General features: G+C 52.9%; 6 protein-coding genes across 6 annotated transcripts; 1 reads left to right on the plus strand and 5 right to left on the minus strand.

Moving 5' to 3' along the window:
- Nucleotides 1-5: 5 nt before the first annotated feature.
- On the minus strand, nt 6-1,695 carry THITE_2106728 (uncharacterized protein). The gene is made up of 2 exons (XM_003648792.1): nt 1,078-1,695; nt 6-1,010 (listed from the first exon to the last, which is right to left on the minus strand). Exons 1-2 carry the CDS (start codon nt 1,263-1,265, stop codon nt 155-157), a joined length of 1,044 nt encoding a protein of 347 aa, XP_003648840.1. The 5' UTR covers nt 1,266-1,695; the 3' UTR covers nt 6-154.
- On the minus strand, nt 1,646-3,052 carry THITE_2106731 (uncharacterized protein). Its single transcript, XM_003648793.1, has 2 exons — nt 2,090-3,052; nt 1,646-1,993 (listed from the first exon to the last, which is right to left on the minus strand). The coding sequence occupies exons 1-2, from the start codon at nt 2,927-2,929 to the stop codon at nt 1,931-1,933; spliced, it is 903 nt and encodes a 300-aa protein (XP_003648841.1). The 5' UTR covers nt 2,930-3,052; the 3' UTR covers nt 1,646-1,930.
- A 1,765-nt stretch (nt 3,053-4,817) lies between these two features.
- On the plus strand, nt 4,818-5,223 carry THITE_2084022 (uncharacterized protein; the record flags this gene model as incomplete). Its single annotated transcript, XM_003648794.1, has 2 exons — nt 4,818-4,960; nt 5,070-5,223. The coding sequence occupies 2 exons, from the start codon at nt 4,818-4,820 to the stop codon at nt 5,221-5,223; spliced, it is 297 nt and encodes a 98-aa protein (XP_003648842.1).
- A 3,729-nt stretch (nt 5,224-8,952) lies between these two features.
- On the minus strand, nt 8,953-10,402 carry THITE_2106736 (uncharacterized protein). The gene is made up of 2 exons (XM_003648795.1): nt 9,644-10,402; nt 8,953-9,586 (listed from the first exon to the last, which is right to left on the minus strand). Exons 1-2 carry the CDS (start codon nt 10,060-10,062, stop codon nt 9,070-9,072), a joined length of 936 nt encoding a protein of 311 aa, XP_003648843.1. The 5' UTR covers nt 10,063-10,402; the 3' UTR covers nt 8,953-9,069.
- A 357-nt stretch (nt 10,403-10,759) lies between these two features.
- THITE_2106739 (uncharacterized protein) lies at nt 10,760-11,296 on the minus strand. The gene has a single exon (XM_003648796.1). The coding sequence runs from the start codon at nt 11,201-11,203 to the stop codon at nt 10,826-10,828; it is 378 nt and encodes a 125-aa protein (XP_003648844.1). The 5' UTR covers nt 11,204-11,296; the 3' UTR covers nt 10,760-10,825.
- A 2,208-nt stretch (nt 11,297-13,504) lies between these two features.
- On the minus strand, nt 13,505-14,715 carry THITE_2106741 (uncharacterized protein). Its single transcript, XM_003648797.1, has 2 exons — nt 14,608-14,715; nt 13,505-14,402 (listed from the first exon to the last, which is right to left on the minus strand). Exon 2 carries the CDS (start codon nt 14,371-14,373, stop codon nt 13,672-13,674), a length of 702 nt encoding a protein of 233 aa, XP_003648845.1. The 5' UTR covers nt 14,374-14,402; nt 14,608-14,715; the 3' UTR covers nt 13,505-13,671.
- Between the last annotated feature and the right edge of the window lie 2,174 nt (nt 14,716-16,889).

Below are 16,889 nucleotides of genomic sequence, written 5' to 3' on the forward strand. Positions count from 1 at the left end.
CGAATTGACGAACGTCCTTCGACGGATTCCTGGGCCGCTGGCTTGCAACACCTGAATGGGAAGGATCGATGAGCGACACGCACGCAGCTCAGGCAACTCACCAGTTGGGGAATTAGGTAGTCCGTCCGCTCTGCCAATTGACTCATCTTGACGTTTACTCCAGCGACGAGTACGCATTCAGCGCAAGCTGCCCGCCCAGGTGCGCATACAGCACGGTGCTCCCCGCCGGGATCTCACCCTTCCTGATCATGTCAATCATGCCCGCAAGACTCTTCCCCTCATACACCGGATCCGTGATGAACGCCTCCGTCCGCGCCCCAAATTTGATCGCCTCGATCGTCTGCGCGTCCGGGATGCCATAGGTACCCGCATGGTAGCGGTCATCCAAGATGATATCCGCCTCGGTAATATCCTCCTCCGTCAGCCCGATCTTCGCCGCCGTCTGCCTCGCAATGCGCAGCACCTGCTCGAAAGTCTGCTGCACCTTCGCCGAGGCGTCGATCCCCACCACCCGCCTCTTCCTCCCCCCCAGCTTCTCCACCAGCTTGAACCCCGCCACCATGCCGGCCATGGTCGACCCGGTCACGGCACACACCACCACGGTATCAAAGAACACGCCCATCTCCCGCTCCTGCATCGCCACCTCAAACGCCCACCGCGCGAACCCCAGCCCGCCCAGCGGATGGTCCGACGCGCCCGCGGGGATGTAGTACGGCTTGCGGCCCTGGGCGGCCAGCTCGTCGCGCAGCTTCGCCAGCGTCGGCTTGTGCTCGATGCCGAACGCCGACGGGTCCAGCCGCACGTCCGCGCCCATCAGCCGCGACAGCTGCACGTTGCCGACCCTGTCGTAGCCCGCGTCGGCCCAGTCGACCCAGTGCTCCTGCACCAGCGCCGCCCGCAGTCCCACCGCGGCGGCGGCCGCCGCCACCTGCCGCGTGTGGTTCGACTGCACGCCGCCGATGCTGACCAGCGTGTCGCACCCCTGCGCGAGCGCGTCCGGGAGGAGGTATCTGTGTGCGGGCCCGTGTGAGTGAGGAGTTGGGGTTAAGGAAGGTAGGCAGGATGATGATGGCTCACTCGAGCTTGCGTGTCTTGTTGCCGCCGTAGGCCAGGCCCGAGTTGCAGTCCTCTCGTTTAGCGTATACGTTCACCTGGCCGCCCAGGGCCTGCGAGATGCGGGGAAGGTGCTGGATTGGAGATGGGCCGAAGGTAAGCGCCTTGCGCGGGATGCTCGCGAAGGGCTCGGGCAGCTCAACGGCCGACATGTCTAGCGTGGCTGGTGGTGGGATGTTGAAGTGAAGGAGTGATTTCTGACCAGAGGGCTGTATGTTTTCGTGAGCTGGGAGAGAGAAGAGTTAAGGGAGGGTGCAAGACCGGTTCCGGAGACGATCATGTCCTACTAGTTCGGTCATCTGCCCGCTCCTCCAGCACGCCCCTCCTTCCCCATCCGGGACAGCACTGCCGGGTCGTCGTTTTGCTCCACATGGAAGCAGGCCAACGCCAGGAGGCAGGGAGTTACCCACTCATGGGCTAACCCCTGAGCAATCAGCGCAGTTTACATGTGGGTTCTCCCCAGTTATATGCAGATGCGCTAGGGGAAGCTAGGGGAAATGCAGGCAATGTTCAGAAGGATCGATGTATGTACGGGAAGTACTTGAGAATTCAACTATGGAAGTAATCCTTAGAACTGCATCATGTCTTACAAAGTTTGGAAATAGTGGAAGTAATCCGAATGTTCTGAAAAAAGGGAGGTTGACAACTGTTGAGAAATCAACTTTAAGTTGCTACCTAATGATTTGAAAAAATAACAGAGGTGAAAAAAGAGGAAAGAGAAACCGGGAAGAAAATCGAACGGATGGAACATTTTCAATGCATGGCCCTGATGGCTGTGGACAGAGAAGAACATTAGGAAGGCGTCACAGTCAGATCTTCAGTCCTTTGGTGGGGACCAGCTCATCGTGTCGAGGTGATTCCCCTTGATTAGTGTCCGATCCTGCATCCGAGTATTAATAACACGCAAGCCAGGTGATGACCCTGTGTATAGCAAGACGGAAAAATGATGATTAGTAGGCATGAAGAGGGCACTCACCATCATGGTTTCCCACCCAAACGACAAGAGCCAATGGATCGTCGCGAGCCCGCCCTTCCACACCACGGCGCTGGTGTTCTCCTTCAACAGCTCCCGGACCAGGTCTTCCGCGACGACCTCCCTCTTGAAGAACCTCCCCACCTTCAAGAACTCCCGGCGGCCGATCCACTCGCGCAGGCCGGCGTACACGCTGGTCTCGGGGCACGTGGGCCCGCTCATGGAGACGTCGGGCGAGTTGAACAGTCCCGTCTCGATGCAGCCGCACTTGAGGGTGACGACCTGCACGCCCAGGGGCGCCAGCTCGCGGCGCATGGTGCGGCTCATGGACTCGAGCGCCGCCTTGGACGCGTTGTAGGCCGTCAGGAAGGGCGGGCAGAGCACCTCGTTGACGCTGCACACGTTGCCGACCTTGGCGCCGCCGCTGCCGCCGCCGCTGCCGGAGAGGCCGGCCGCCAGGAGCAGCGGCAGGAACGCGCGCGTCACCGCCCACGGCCCCAACGTGTTCACCTCGAACACCCGCCGGGCGTGCTCCACCGGCGTGTCGGCGAACGGCATGATGTGCATGATGCCCGCGTTGTTGATGAGGATGTCCAGACTTCCCTCGTCGGTGGTGGTCCGCGTGAGGTTGGTAACCACCGTCACGGCCTGGTCGATGGAGGCGGTGGAGGTCACGTCGAGCTCGAGGACGTGGCAGCCCGCCTCGGACAGCGAAGGGTCGACACTGGCGAGGCTCGAGACCGATGCGAAGACGGTGTGACCTCGGCGGCGGAATTCCTTGGCCAGCGCATTTCCGAGGCTTTCCTTGCCGCAGCCTGTAATCAGGACCGTCTTTGGCTTCATCCTGATGTAGCTCTGGCTTTAGCACCGCACGGGAAGCCGGGCCTAGTGATGGGAATGGATGTAGAGGACAAGTGGGCGGGGAGATACCAACGGAGTTAAACCTTCACACAACTGCGTGTTGTTGCATGTTGGTTGCTGACGGTTCCGCTCAATCTGACCAACGCCGTCTGGGCAGGCACCGGGATCCACCGGGAGAGAGACGTATCCCACAAATCCCGAAGCTACTAGACCTTGACTGTGCCACCGCCCAGTAAGTGGTGAAGCGAAGCTTGGCTGCACCTTGAATTTCTGCGGTGGTCGAACTGGCTCGCGGTGGCTGAACCTGCTTATTGGTGGTCAAACTGGCTTGCGGTAGCATAGCCACAACGCCACAAACACTATGACGTCATCGCTACCCTCGACAGCACCTACTACACGACATCTTCAAGAGAAGTCAAGGCGGAATTGATGTTCTAAGATATACCAAAAGCCGTCAACAACTTTAGAAGATAGATACTACCCACTCTATATAGCTAAAGGATTGACACTGTATAAGAGATGGCTAAAAAAGGGAAAGCTTGGTCCTAATACGGTATAGTGAATTGTGGCATCCAATCGCTCCTCGAAAAACTCTGGAGGATTTGCCTGGTAAATGAAGCAAAGCTTCTGACTTTGCTTACACTGTGTACACAGTACCCAGCGCAAGACTCATCATTGAAGCTTCGTACACAGTGTAAGCAAAGTCAGAAGCTTTGCTTCAATCAGTCTAGCATTGGAACCCAACAGGCATCCCGTAAGATGCTGGACACGGCACGCCCCCTGGAGGGAGACGCCCCCACAGCTCTTTTCTCAAGCTTATGAGTTGCTTGAAAGTTGGTCCCAAAAGCTCACAAAAACGACGGTAAACCAGATTTGGATCTCCGAGAGAATATCCTCTTTGGGGATATGTAAGCTTTTCAATTCGATCCTTCGGAACCGTTGCATCGAGTTCCCGATATGGTAATCTTCTGGGCCTCCCCAAAACGGAGACGGCAAGGGGACAGCGGGCGCTCGAGGCTGTGCATACAAGTGTATGTGCTCCGTAAGAGTGGTCTGTTCACGGTGTTGGTTTACGCCGCAGAGCAACATGAAAGTGATTCTGAAGCTGAGGACCAATACAGGGGATGTGAGCAGAGCACCCGGACGAGCTCGGCAACTGGGGAAACATGGACGTGAATGAGATGTGGATCTCTGTCGCCATAGCGCGGGCTTGTCAAGAGACCGGAGTGAACCTATTTGCTTATTGGAAATCGCTACATAGGTATCCCACTATTGACTTGGTGATGCTAGTGGATATACAGGCCAAAGATCTTGGTGGCCTGAAGACGTAGAAGCGCCAGACATTCAATCACGGTAAACAAACAGCTCACGCAAGCGACAGGGCATTCAACACAACACGCAAGGCGCCAGCGATATGCACCGACACCTTCGCTAGGCGAATCGTCATCCAAATTCTGTTTCGGGAAGTAGGAAGTATCTAAAGTAGTGTCAGCAACGTTTGTGCATCAACTCCTTTGCCTGAATCGGTTCTAGCGAGGCACCCAGTGCGCATGTCAACGGTCAACCTCTGTCCGTGACGGCTTGCGAGGCCGCTTTATTCAGCGCGACACATGCCCAACCACGTATTCTGCTACCTATATTTGCAGAGCGTCGGCCGCTCACTTCAACAAGGAGGCCTGTACGCCCTTTTCCTTTTCAAATCCAGTCCATTTCTTCTACCCAGAGGCACATCTCGAGCGAGGTCATTGCTACACTCGCTTCTCGCTGCAACTCCTGCCTCCTGTGTTTATCTGCCATTCAGATCATTCCGTTTTTCACATCCGTTGGTTTACCCCAAGCTCAGCGCTACTTTTCTAAGAAAGCCACAGCCATGTCTCTCCCCAAGACCTACAAACACACAGTCTTCAAAGCCCAGGGCGAGCCCCTCACCCTCGAGGAGGTTACTCTCAGGGCGCCCGCCGAGGGTGAGATCCTCGTCAAGGTGGAAGCTTGCGGTGTCTGCTACTCGGACATGTACGCCCAGTAAAATGGAATGGGCGGCGGCTTCCCAATGGTGCCTGGCCACGAAATCATCGGCAAGGTCGCGGCCATTGGCGACGGTGCTGATTCTCAGACCTGGAAGATCGGGCAAGGTGCAGAAGGCAAATGAGAGCCAGCTACTACGCCCCCTAAAGACGGCTGCGGTTGGCGTCTTGAGCGAGGGACAAGGAAACCAAAACATAGCTAGCGTCAAAGCCACAGTGATCATCGTTGTGTGGCGCAACATCGCCTTTTGATTTCTGAGCATCTACTGTAAGGTCCGTGATACCTGAATACCTAGGTAGATACAAAGCTACGACTGGATTGAACCTTCCCGTCGTGCTAACATCCGCTGCAAAGAGTCGTTTCCGGAAGGCCGTGGATACCTAGACTCTGGTTGGACATACTGTCAAAAGCTAAATCTCACAAATTTGAGTTGGCTCTTGGGATGCTAGATTTTGTACTAAATATATATTGCCATAAGACTACTTTAGCGGAACATGCCCTGATCCTTGGGGTTTGAAATTCGTGATGTCCCTCCGGCGTCCATGCGAGCTTTGTAGCTGTTTTCCTGCCGGACATCGATTTCGCAACCGCCATCTCGTAAACAGAAGAGGAAGTCGTAGGAAGTAAGGCATTGAGAACGTGGGATGCGTGCTCCCGGTCAGGGGCAAAGCTCAAATGCCAACCTGTTTCAGGCCAAACCAGTCCTTCCTGCTTACGATATCGAGACTAGAGCTAAGGAAGAGGCAAACAAGGCGGGGAAACACCTGCCCAGTGTCTCCCTAGCCGCGAACCGATGGCCACACAGCCGACCACAACCCAATGTGCCGAGACGCTTTCGGGCACCTACTGCGTGCTGCCCTGCGCGGTATGTAATGCCGCCGACCCATCTCGCAGTGCCCGTTCCTCCCAAATCCCAAACCCCAAGCCGAACCTCACCTAACACAAAACAAACCCCTGCTTCAACACCTACCGCTTCACCGCCGCGCCAGAGGAGGAAGAAGGAGCGTGCAGTCCCTGGCGCGGGCGCCGGTGGGGATACCTCGGTACCTAGGTAAGTATGGGGGCACGTCGGAGCTGGGCGGGAAGGAGCGCGTCTCTGCGATTGGGGGCAACGTGAGGACAGAATTGGAGGTTGGTCGGCTTCGAGGGAATGGCTAAGCCTGGACCATTGGGTGTAAATGTTGAACGATGGTCGCGACAGGGATAAATTACCATCAAGTGCGGACTTGTACTTTGTATGTACCCTGGGAATCAGTGGTTGAAGCACAGCTGCCCCTTAACAGGCTGATAACGGTCCCAGGAGCTTCATTCCCTTGGGTTGCTTCTGCTGCCATCACGAGTGCCAGGTGTCCACGCGTGGCACGCGATGACCGACTTTTGGGTCCGGACTCCGGACAGAGGACGCCAAGACGACAGCTCCGAGATCTGGTGTGACATGTGGGGCTCAGAGGGCCCTGCCCCACCTTAACTGCCTGTTGCTGATGGTTAAAGAGGTCCCGCCAAGACTACCTTAGCGCGCCAGGGGGGGGTGGCAAAATGATCTCTGGGACCATTTTGGAGCGTCAAGATATTTCGCCTGGAAAACAGGCTCCTACCGGTCCCGAGTTCAAAATATCTTGTAAAGAAAATAATTTTCAACTAAGAGGATTAATTCAAATAAAATAGGAATTTAAAGAATAAAAACATCTTATAGTAAATATAATCTTTTACTAATAGGATTATTTTAAATAGATATTAATATTAGTAACTAAAGATAATTATTAATAATAAAAAAGAACTTAAAATTTAAAATAGTTTTAATTAATTTAAAATCAACTTTAAAGTAGAAGATTATTTTATAAAATTTTATTATCTATATACTTATATATAAAAGTAAGCTCTTTTAATTATTCTAGATTTTTTATCTTTTTTCTTTTTTTTCTTTTTCTTTTTTTTCTTTTTTTTCTTTTTTTTCTTTTTTTTTAGCTGAAAAAACTAGACTTTACAAAGAATCGAACTCAAGGCCTAAACATTATAAGCTTACAGATTTACTACTACGCTACGAGACTACGAATTTTACAGTTGCACATTGAAAATTTCACACTTATCTAAAGGGCATAGGCTAGAGGACGTAGGTTAGAGAGTATAAACTAAAAAAATAAAAGTGATCTTTGAGATAGAAAATCATTTTCAAAGAAAAGAATCTTTAATCTAGAAAAAAAGCTTAACTTTAAAATCCTCCTATAGATCTAAGATATATATAATAAAAAACTAGTATAGTGATTATTTTACTATTAAATATATAATTTATCTAAATAGTTCTTATAGTATATAATAATTTTAGCTCTATAATAGTAGTAGTGATTCTTTTTATTATATAAAGTATATTGTAAACTAAAAAACTATTTTAGCTCTAGAAAACTATAATAGAGATCATTTTGCCACCCCCCCCTAGCGCACTAAGGTAATTTCGGCCAATTGTCGGCAATGTTTTTACAACGTTTTTACACAACCCCGATCGCCAAGGCGTTTACACTATCGCCAAGCGGTTAGTTCGCTAGGGGTATAGGGGGCGGCGCTAGCCCCCCGCTAGTTAGGGTTTAGATTAAGGTTAGGATAAGGGTTAAGGTTAGGATACAGGTTAACTTCGTTTTCTTTTTTTTCGAGTTGGTTGAGGTTTCGCGAAGTTGTTGCTACGAGTCTTTGCGATTCTTCGTTGTTGATGTTGCTCGAAGTCGTCGCGGCCCCGCTTACCCCGTGGCGATTGTAAATACTTGTAAGCGGCAGTCTCCGAAATTAGTCTTGGCGGGACCTCTTTGGCCATAACCTGCCTGTTCCCCCACAACATCCACCACACTGCGACCCAAAAATCGATGCCAAGATCTGTTGCAGCCATCTGACATCTGGTATTGGCTATCCGGAGATGCTTTGCATGTAGCTCAAAATACTCGACAAGACGAAACAGCGTCAAATGCCCAATGGCAGGCTTAGAACACTTGAGCGTATTGACCTGAGGGGGCAAGGTATCTGCCTCATCATTTGACGTGCTTTCTACCCTTCATTCAGCACCGTCAGCAAGTGAACTGCAGTTCGAGACAGACCCAATCCTGACTGAGGCAACGGACAGGCACTGCCTCAGGCAACTGTATATATTTAGCGTACTTGCTGCTGTACTCTGTACGGCATCCGCATCCATCCAATCATTTGCAGACCCGTCCGATCCGGCAGGTTGTCGCCGCACCTGCAGGCAGCAGGAACGGGAAGCAGGGGGGCGCAGAGGCGGGATGGCAACAGGATGACGACGCTTGGCTTCACCAGTGCGACCTCCCGACTGGAGCAAGCGAACAGCACCCAGCTCCACAGCTTGCCTCGAGATGGCTTTGCACATGGATGGAGACTGAGGTAAGAGAGGCAGCTAGGTAGACATGCGAGTGAGTTGTATTGTAATCCGTTCCGTATCTATGTGATATTTCCTCAGAGGTGAGTGCCCAGTCTACTTTCGCCAGAGCCAGTCCCTCCCCGCCCTTCAGCAGCAACGTGATAGCAAGTTCGCCGTTCCCCGCCGTCCAATATACCGGAATAATAACACAACGGGTAGAGGGTGTGGTACGCCTCTTCCTCGGATTCAAGCCCAACTCCCCTTCCAAGACTGCCGAACCCGGCCCCAGAAAAGCCACAGTTAGGTATGCACCCCTCACTCCCCTGTGCCCAACCGGAAACTCCGTGCGCACCAGCAAAATCAGCGATAACCATCAGGTAAGAGCCGTCCCTCACGAGCCAAAATGCCAGGAGAATGTGCCCCAAAACTCCTCATACATGCATGCAGATCCTCGTTTGATGGCGATGCAAAACCTGGCCATCAAAGAGGGGATATCATTGGGGCACACGCCCAAGCCAAATGCCATGCCGCAAAAAAAGAAAAAAGAAAAGAAAAAAGGACAGAGTAGAGATAAAGCCGGACCCCTCCAAACACAGAAGGAAAAGCCGGTTCAAGCCGGCGGATGTGGCGGAGGCAGAACCGGAAAGATAAGGTCGGGGTGGGGTGGTGGTCGTCATGTTGATCGCCGCTGAGCCCGTGTTATTGCGGGTCCGCCAGCTTAGCCGCGTCAGAAACCCCCCTAGAGTATCGACGCCGTCGCCATGGGAGCTTGCGGCGCCGCGGCCGGCATCCGGCTCTCGAGCGCCTGCTGCAGCTGCGTGATCTTCTGCATCATGACCACCGTCTGCTGCGTCTGCGCCTGCACCTGCCGCCGCAGCTCCTCGTTCTCCTGTCGCAACCGCTTCATCTCCTCGCGCAGGTCGCTGTCGTCGTCCCGCTTGCGCTTCTGCCCGGCCGCCGCCATGTTGTCGCTGGCGCCGTCGTCCGTCTCGCCTTCGCCGCCGTTGAGAGGCGTCCCATTCTGCGTGTGCACGCGCCGCAGGTGCTCGTTGAGGTTCTCCTGCCGCGAGAAGCCCTTGCCGGCGTGTCGCTTGCAGTTGACGTGCGGACAAAAGAACGAGTTCTTGGGCCCGCCATGCTTGCCGTGCACCTCGCGCTCGTGGCGCAGAAGGCCGCCCGAGTACGTGAACCCGGGTAGCTTCTCGCATCCCGCAGCGGCACACTTATACGGTCGGTCATGCTTGTCCATGTGTTTGCTGGCGCACCGTCAGTTTCCGGCGTGAGCGACCTCGGGGACGGCTTGGGCTACTTACTTCCACTCGCACTTGCGGCCGAATTCCTTGGGTTCTTCCGCACAGCCCGGCCAGGTGCACACAAACTTCCCCTGCAGGTTTCTCGTCACCTCTCGATCCGGCTTGGGTATCGCCTTGACGCGCTGGGGGGTGGTCGTAGTGGGCGAGTCCTCCTTGGGGGCTGCTGTCGCTGTCGTTGTCTCGGTAGTAGGGCCGGCGGAAAGGTCGAGCCGGGGCTCCGAGGTATCGTCGAACGGCGGAGGTGGGGCTGTGAAAGTCGCGACTGTGGTCGCCAGTTCGTTGACGACGGCATCGCTAGGATCGGCATCGTTAGGGTCAGGAAATCGGTCGACATCAGCGGTAGCATCGTGGTGATGATCGTCGATGGGCGGATAACCGCCATCGTGGATAAAGTTTCGTGGCTCGTAAACCACGCTCATCTTGCCGGGTTACTCGGCCGCGCTGCACCCGAGGTGAGCTCGGCAGTTCGGTGCTTTGGGCTCCTGGCAGTGGTCGTCGCAAATAAAACCTGGAGGTAAAAATACAGGAGGGATATCGCCGTGGCTACCAGGTACCTCGGTTTCGAATCGGCAACCGGCTTGAGCGGGAAGGAATGGTGTAGACAGCGGTGTTCTGACGCGTCAAATGCGTATTAGTGATGGTGGTGCCTGCCTTGGGAAAGTCGACAATGATTCCTTTCCTGGAAGGCGCGATCAGTTTGAGTTTTGCCTGAAAACTGAGGACGAAGCTTGGGAATGACGAGGCTGTGGTGGTGGCGCGGTTTTAGGCGCCAGACCAAAGCGGGACAGGGACCGGCGTTCACGTGACGCATCCGCTTATTAATCCGGGGTTGGTCTTACCTCGCAGCAGCACCAAATGCTGACTTTTGCTTCTCGGAACGCTTCTCTTGGAGGCTCTGTCCGCTTCCGGCCCCAGTTGAGTTAACGTTAACCCCCTTAGCCTCGGTCAAATGCGGGCGCACGCTCTTCTTTTGTATGTGCCGTGGCGGCAGGCATCGCCGACCTGACGCATACAAGTCCACCAGGCTAAGTGAGGCAGCCACGAATGCCATGACTCACCTGGTCAGGGTTTGGGTTGGCTGATGCAGCCTTGCCTCTCGGCTGGGTAGCGATGCCGGCCTAAAAAACGGCTCCTCCTGTCCATGCATTTATGTCAGCCTCACGCCCCCCTCGCATTGCAGACCTAAATTGCCGCTCTGAAGACTGGTCTCTCGAGTTGGCCTTCCGCCATCCCAGTCTTAGCGCAATTCGCGGCGTGCTTTTCAGGCAAGGTCCACAGCGGCCTCTGAGACCGCCAGGCAGCCGAGGCTAACTGGGCTAGCGATATGCGGAGATTCAGGGACCACGGCAGAGCAACAGCAACGAGCTTCACGGTCCAGCCAGAGAGATTATACTGAATCATGGCGAAGATGGATTGGATGCCTGCGAACCGTTGCCGAGCGCTGCCTAGCACGCCCTGAACCGCCCCGCCGAGGAAGCTGTTCACGGGCCAACGGGCAAGGACCTCCAGTGTGGAGCACCGTTCTGTATTTCCATGATTTCGGTGAAGAGCCAAATACATGATTGCGCGGGGACGCGCACCGAGACTTGGGCTGCTCAGGTAACCAGGCTAGGACTATGGAGGCAGAGGTACCGGTAGGCGGATGGTGAAATGCCGGCAAGGGAAGGCGAATGTCATTCGTAGCACTCATCCACGCCCGACCCAAGAGCCGACGCAGCATGCGGCTTCGGCTCGTTGGCCCCATGCATGGAGCACGACATTGTCCTTGTGCGTGTCAAGTTGTGTCATGATAGGGTGTTGACCATCAGGCAGCAATTTTGTCCGCAACTTTGCCTGTGTTTTGGGCAAACATCAACGGCAGACAACCTCGAGACTTCTATTGCTCTTCACGCCATCCAGTCGGCCTTCGTCCTCAGCGCCGTGAAACCAAGGAAAGCGCCAGGCAAGGAGTCCCTCGGTCGCTGGTCACCAGAACAGGCCGGCCAACTTGGCGTCGACGCCATTGGGCAGTGCGTTGGTGCCCGGTGAGTCACGGGTGTCCTCGATCTACTCGCGAGGGGTTCGATGGGATGCCTTGGGAAGCGAGGCGAATAGAAACTGCCAACCTCCTTTGGTAGGTCGGCACCTGATATGTGTGCCGAGGACCGGCTCAGTTACACGCACTGGACTCTTAATGGCACTTGTCGATCCCGATAAAGTTACACCACACAAGAAGTTGCCTTTCGCGTCTGGCGCGGTGGGAGAGTATTTTTTCAACCCATGAACTTCTCGAGGAGTCAAGGTAAGATGGGAAGTACAGTATATAGTGGCATGTCTCATTCGGATCCCCCTAGACTCCTCTTCCTCGTTTGTCGTTGTGCTCCTTCCTCCTGGCCGAAGCGTGAAGCAGGAAACCTCTCACGTTTTATTTCCCAGTACCACTTCGAAACTTGCACTGGTCGTCCGCGAACCGGGTTGCCCAGGGCCCCAGCGTTCCTTCCCGCAACCAGACAGCATACAACTCCCACATTCCCTCCCACCACCCTCTTCCCCCACAGGCCCACGTGGCCTTTTGGGGGGAGCGCGCCGCCCCTCGACTGGGGAGCCGAACGAGCCTCCCCTGTGCCCCATCCGCGCCGAAATAAAGCCTCCCCCTCCCCTCCGGTGACTTTTCGCAACCTTTTGTAGCCGGCCAAGTGAAAAATTTTTTGGTCTTTTGTGTCTGCGAACGTCTTGTTGTCCCTTGCTTTACTCCTTCTCACGCATCGTCATTTCTCAGTGCGCCTGGCTGGGCCACTTTTACCTCTCTCGTGACAGACGCGGTCGGCTTCTGCTCCTAGAAGCCTCAAGCAGAGTGACACCGCCTCGGCAGTGAAGGGTTGGTTGGTAGGCAGGGATTCAGTTCCAGACAACTCGGTGTCCAATGCTCAGCCAGCTGCTGCTCTATTAATGTCCCCGGTGTAGTGCAGCTACTGCGGTCAAGCGTTCTTCTTGCGATTAGCTTCTTCCTGGCCGTTTCGCACTGGTCTATGGTGTCCTACCCGCTCGCGGGAATTGCTTTCTCCTCGTCAGGTCTAACTACCTTAGCGCGCCAGGGGGGGGGTGGCGAAATGATCTCTGTTACAGTTTTCTAGAGCTAAAATAGTTTTCTAGTTTACAATATACTTTATACTATAAAAAGTGTCACCACTACTATCGTAGAGCTAAAATTATTATATAGTATAAGAACTACTTAGATATATATATATTTAATAGTAAAATAATCACTATACTAGTTTTCTATTATATATATCTTAGATCTATAAAAGGATTTTAAAGTTAAGCTTTTTTATAATTTAAAGATTTTTTTCTTTAAAAATGATTTTCTACTTCAAAGATTATTTTCTTTGAAAATGATTTTCTACTTAGAAAATTGCTTTTACCTCTGTTATTCTCTAACCTATAGCTCTTAGCTTAAGCTCCTTAGATAAGTGTGAAATTCAAACTAAAGTATAACTGTAAAATCGTAGTCTCATAGTCTCGTAGTGTAATGGTAAATCCGTAAGCTTGTATTATAAAGGCCTTAAGTTCGATTCCTCGTAGAGTCCAGTTTTTTCAACTTAAAAAAAAAAGAAAGAAGAAAGGAGAGAAGGAGAGAGGGTAAGAAGGGTAAGAAAAGGATAAAAAGCTTAGAATAGATAGAAGGGTTTACTTTATATATAGATAATAAAATTTTAAAAGATAATCTTTTATCTAAAAGTTGATTTTAAATTAAATAAAACTATTTTAAATTCTAAATTTCTTTTTCTTATTAATAATTATCTTTAATTATTAATATTAATATTTATTTAAAATAATCCTATTAGTAAAAGACTACTTTTATTTTAAGATATTTTTACTTTTTAAATTTCTATTCTATTTGAATTAATCCTCTTAGTTGAAAATCATTTTCTTAAAAAGATATCTTGAATTCGGGACCGGTAGGAGCCTGTTTTCTAGGTGAAATATCTTGACGCTCCAAAATGGTCCCAGAGATCATTTTGCCACCCCCCCCCTGCCGCGCTAAGGTACTACTGAGGTTCACCCCCCAACCCCTTCCTCGCCACAACCCACATAAACTCGATCCCCTCGTCCGGCTCACTCTCGAGCACTTCCACCTCCACGACCTCCAGCCCGGCCTCCCTGACCATCGCCACGTTCGCCTCAACCCCATAACTGCTCCAGAACATGCCGTGCCCCAGAAACTCGCCGTAGATCTCCTCCTCGTCCACCGTCGCGAGGTTGAAGGCAAATAGGGCCCCGGGCTTGAGCCACGCGCAGACCTTGGCCAGCAGGCCCTTCTGCTCCGCGCGCGGCAGGTGGAAGATGGTGAAGAAGCTGACGACGCCGTCGAAGCTGGCCGGCTCGAACGCCAGCGCCGCCGCGTCGCCGCCGACGAAGTGCGCCTGCGGACACCGCTCGCGCGCCATGGCCAGCTGCTTCGGCGAGATGTCGTTGGCCACGACGTCGGCGCCGCCGTCGAGCAGCAGCCGCGTCACCGGTATGCCGGGGCCGCAGCCTAGATCAAGGATGCGCGGCCGCGGTCGCGGTGATGGAGGTTGTTGTGTTTCGGGTGGTTGTTGTTGTTGTGGTTGTTGTGGCGACAACGCGTGCTGCAGGACCTTGGCGGCGTAGCGCTCGCGCGGGGAGATCTGCCCATCGATCCAGCGGAGGTACCACTCCGCGACGTGGTCATAGGCTTCTTGGACGATATGCTTGGGGTTATCGTTCATGGTAAGGCTTCAACGGGAATGCAGTGGTGCTATGTCGGGTCGGGTCAGACTGGGTTTGAAAACAAGGGGCTCGTACTTTGAATAGACAATTGAAAAAAGGCCGTTGCTTCTACGTTGCCGATGCCGTTGAGTCCGAACTAACAGGTAGCTATTGACTCACGACCAGCAGTGGCCACCATCTTGCTCCCCACTACCTGGTAGCTGATGGGGCTTCGAATGCTGGGACTAACTTACATTGAACAGGTTTGCGTTGCACGCCCGAACGGACCCTCCAACTGGAATGAATAGTTCTCTCAAGACTCGAGCCGGGTGAGCTGGCGAGCTGGCCAGAAAGATGAGCACCCACCACCCAAGTGGCTCGTTGCCTTGCGCGACCCCGCCCTAGCAGGGGTAAAAGCAAAAGCTGGGAGCTGTGATTGGTGACCTTGCACTTTGAGAGCTTGTGTACGTGATATATTTAACCGAAGCGAAGCTTTCAAGATGGAGCTCCGTGACAACGTTTGGCCAAGATTCACAACCCACCGCTGGCCGTATCGTGCCGTTTGATGGGCCGGACTCGGACGGCCTCCGATGGTTCTTCTCATTGCGCTACCCAGCACTCAGGCCCATCGCGAGCGGAAAGAATTGGAAGCCTCTTGTTTTCTTCTAGAGATTTTGGAGAAGAACCCGAGATCGAGATGGGCAAGAGACTAAAAAATAAAAATAAAAAAATTGCTATGCCCACCAGGGCCTCGTCAACAACCGCCTCTTCAAAGCTTCATGCGATCATGTCCCAGGGCCGTACTGTCAAATGCATCGGTCACCCGGAGATAGTTGAGGGGTCCAAGCAATACCTGAAGGACATTTCGTCCAAGGCCGTGCTCGGACAACATAGGAACGAGATCCCGAATACCGAACTGCCGTTCGGAACACTCTAACAAGCATCGGGCGTCTATAGAGAATATATTGCGTACCTGTCTCGGTGCCCTTCACGAACTTTTTCTTTTGGCACAGCTCGGATGGGGAACAGGAATGGTGGCAATCGTTTTCAGCATGCTTGCGACCTTTCGCATGTGAGAAGTGTTTTCATGAGGCAAATTACCAGGGCTAGTTCTGATTTAGGTGGGAAGAACCATCGTGTGTCATAGGAGCTTTTCAAGGCCCCGGCCGCAGCCGCGTATACAGTGTTTAAAGGAGGCCAAGATCATATCCAAGAAGAGAGACACTATTTGTGTATGTTGGGAGCATGTAATAATCCCGCCACCCAATAACACGCTGTTGGCACTGTGCCTCACGGAGTCACTCCAAAATCTAGAGCTCAGAACGCCTTTCCATGGTTTGAAAACGACAGTGAACACAAACCGGTTCATTTACTTGGATGAATGGAACGTCGATCCCCGCCGCTCGCCTAGCCGGTTATCAGCTGATCTTGACAGCCACACTCAAGTCCAACAGTTCCTGTGTTTTAATGACATAGGATAACACGTTCATTAGCTCGTGAATGGTATTCAATTTGACAACCGCCCTGCTTACACAATCATCTGGCACATAATCAAGGCACCTCAGGTGTCTTCACCGCGCTGTCCGGCTCCATCGCTCGGTTTTTTTTTTTTTTTTTTTTTTTTTTTTTTTTTTTTTTTTTTTTTTTTTTTTTTTTTTTTTAAAAGCAATCCCTGAAATGAAGGCACCGAGTGGATATTGCTCACGAATTGAGACTGTAGTGTCTCTGTGGTGACAGTGGCATTTCCACGCCAGCAAGGGCTGTTCCTCTCGGCCCAGTCCATCATTCAACTGTTGTTGGAGTGGCATCGGCAGTCTGTCAGAGGCTTAGGGCAATACCACCGCTGCTACGTCGACTCTCGATGCTCAATGATTCTCAGCCCGGTCGATTCCACCCCTGCTTGGCACATATGCAGCATCCGCCTTCGCGCCAACGGAAGGGTGGGTCTATGGATGCGAAAATGGTTATGTTTTCTCGATTGACTTCCGAGCAGCTCAAGTGCTTATTCCCACAGGAATGGCCTCGTCCTGGCCCTACGGGCCTATTGGTCCGTTAACAACGGCGTTCGTGTCAGCTTCGACGTTCATGATGACGGAGACTGCGATAAGGTGACCTATGTGGGCCTTCGGGAGACTCTGACCGTGTCTTCATACAGCTCTCCAGCCGTTCCAACGCAACCGGCATAGATCTCCGGCGTAGCAGAAAAGAATCAGTTCTTAGCCAAGACTAGGTCCCTCGCACACTCTAGCTCACCATAGAAGCCATCTCCCAACCCGCCGGCGCCGTCCCGGTAAAGTCGTCACCGCAACCCACCGCTAACTTCAATCACAATGATCAATCCACCATCGTAGGTCTCCCATACGCCAACGCGCAAGCCCTAGCCGCCCAAATGGCCTACCTCCGCTCCATCCCCTGTTGCGTGCAGCACACCTGTCCGCCGCCCCCAACCTGATCATCCCACAATCCTTCTCGCGGGACCCTCTCCGTCACCCCCGAGCACGTGCTTCCAGGTTATTTCGCGCACGCTCGACATGCC

The sequence above is a fragment of the Thermothielavioides terrestris genome, chromosome 1, assembly GCF_000226115.1.
Source record: "Thermothielavioides terrestris NRRL 8126 chromosome 1, complete sequence".
Classification (NCBI taxonomy): Eukaryota; Fungi; Ascomycota; class Sordariomycetes; order Sordariales; family Chaetomiaceae; genus Thermothielavioides; species Thermothielavioides terrestris.

Coding starts and splice junctions, on each gene's coding strand:
- THITE_2106739 (XM_003648796.1), bottom strand. CDS start 11,203: ATGTATTTGGCTCTTCACCGAAATCATGGAAATACAGAACGGTGCTCC.
- THITE_2106731 (XM_003648793.1), bottom strand. CDS start 2,929: ATGAAGCCAAAGACGGTCCTGATTACAGGCTGCGGCAAGGAAAGCCTC. Junction 1,994..2,089: donor TTGGGTGGGAAACCATGATG/GTGAGTGCCCTC, acceptor ACTCGGATGCAG/GATCGGACACTAATCAAGGG.
- THITE_2106741 (XM_003648797.1), bottom strand. CDS start 14,373: ATGAACGATAACCCCAAGCATATCGTCCAAGAAGCCTATGACCACGTC.
- THITE_2106728 (XM_003648792.1), bottom strand. CDS start 1,265: ATGTCGGCCGTTGAGCTGCCCGAGCCCTTCGCGAGCATCCCGCGCAAG. Junction 1,011..1,077: donor AACAAGACACGCAAGCTCGA/GTGAGCCATCAT, acceptor GCCCGCACACAG/ATACCTCCTCCCGGACGCGC.
- THITE_2106736 (XM_003648795.1), bottom strand. CDS start 10,062: ATGAGCGTGGTTTACGAGCCACGAAACTTTATCCACGATGGCGGTTAT. Junction 9,587..9,643: donor GGCCGCAAGTGCGAGTGGAA/GTAAGTAGCCCA, acceptor ACGGTGCGCCAG/CAAACACATGGACAAGCATG.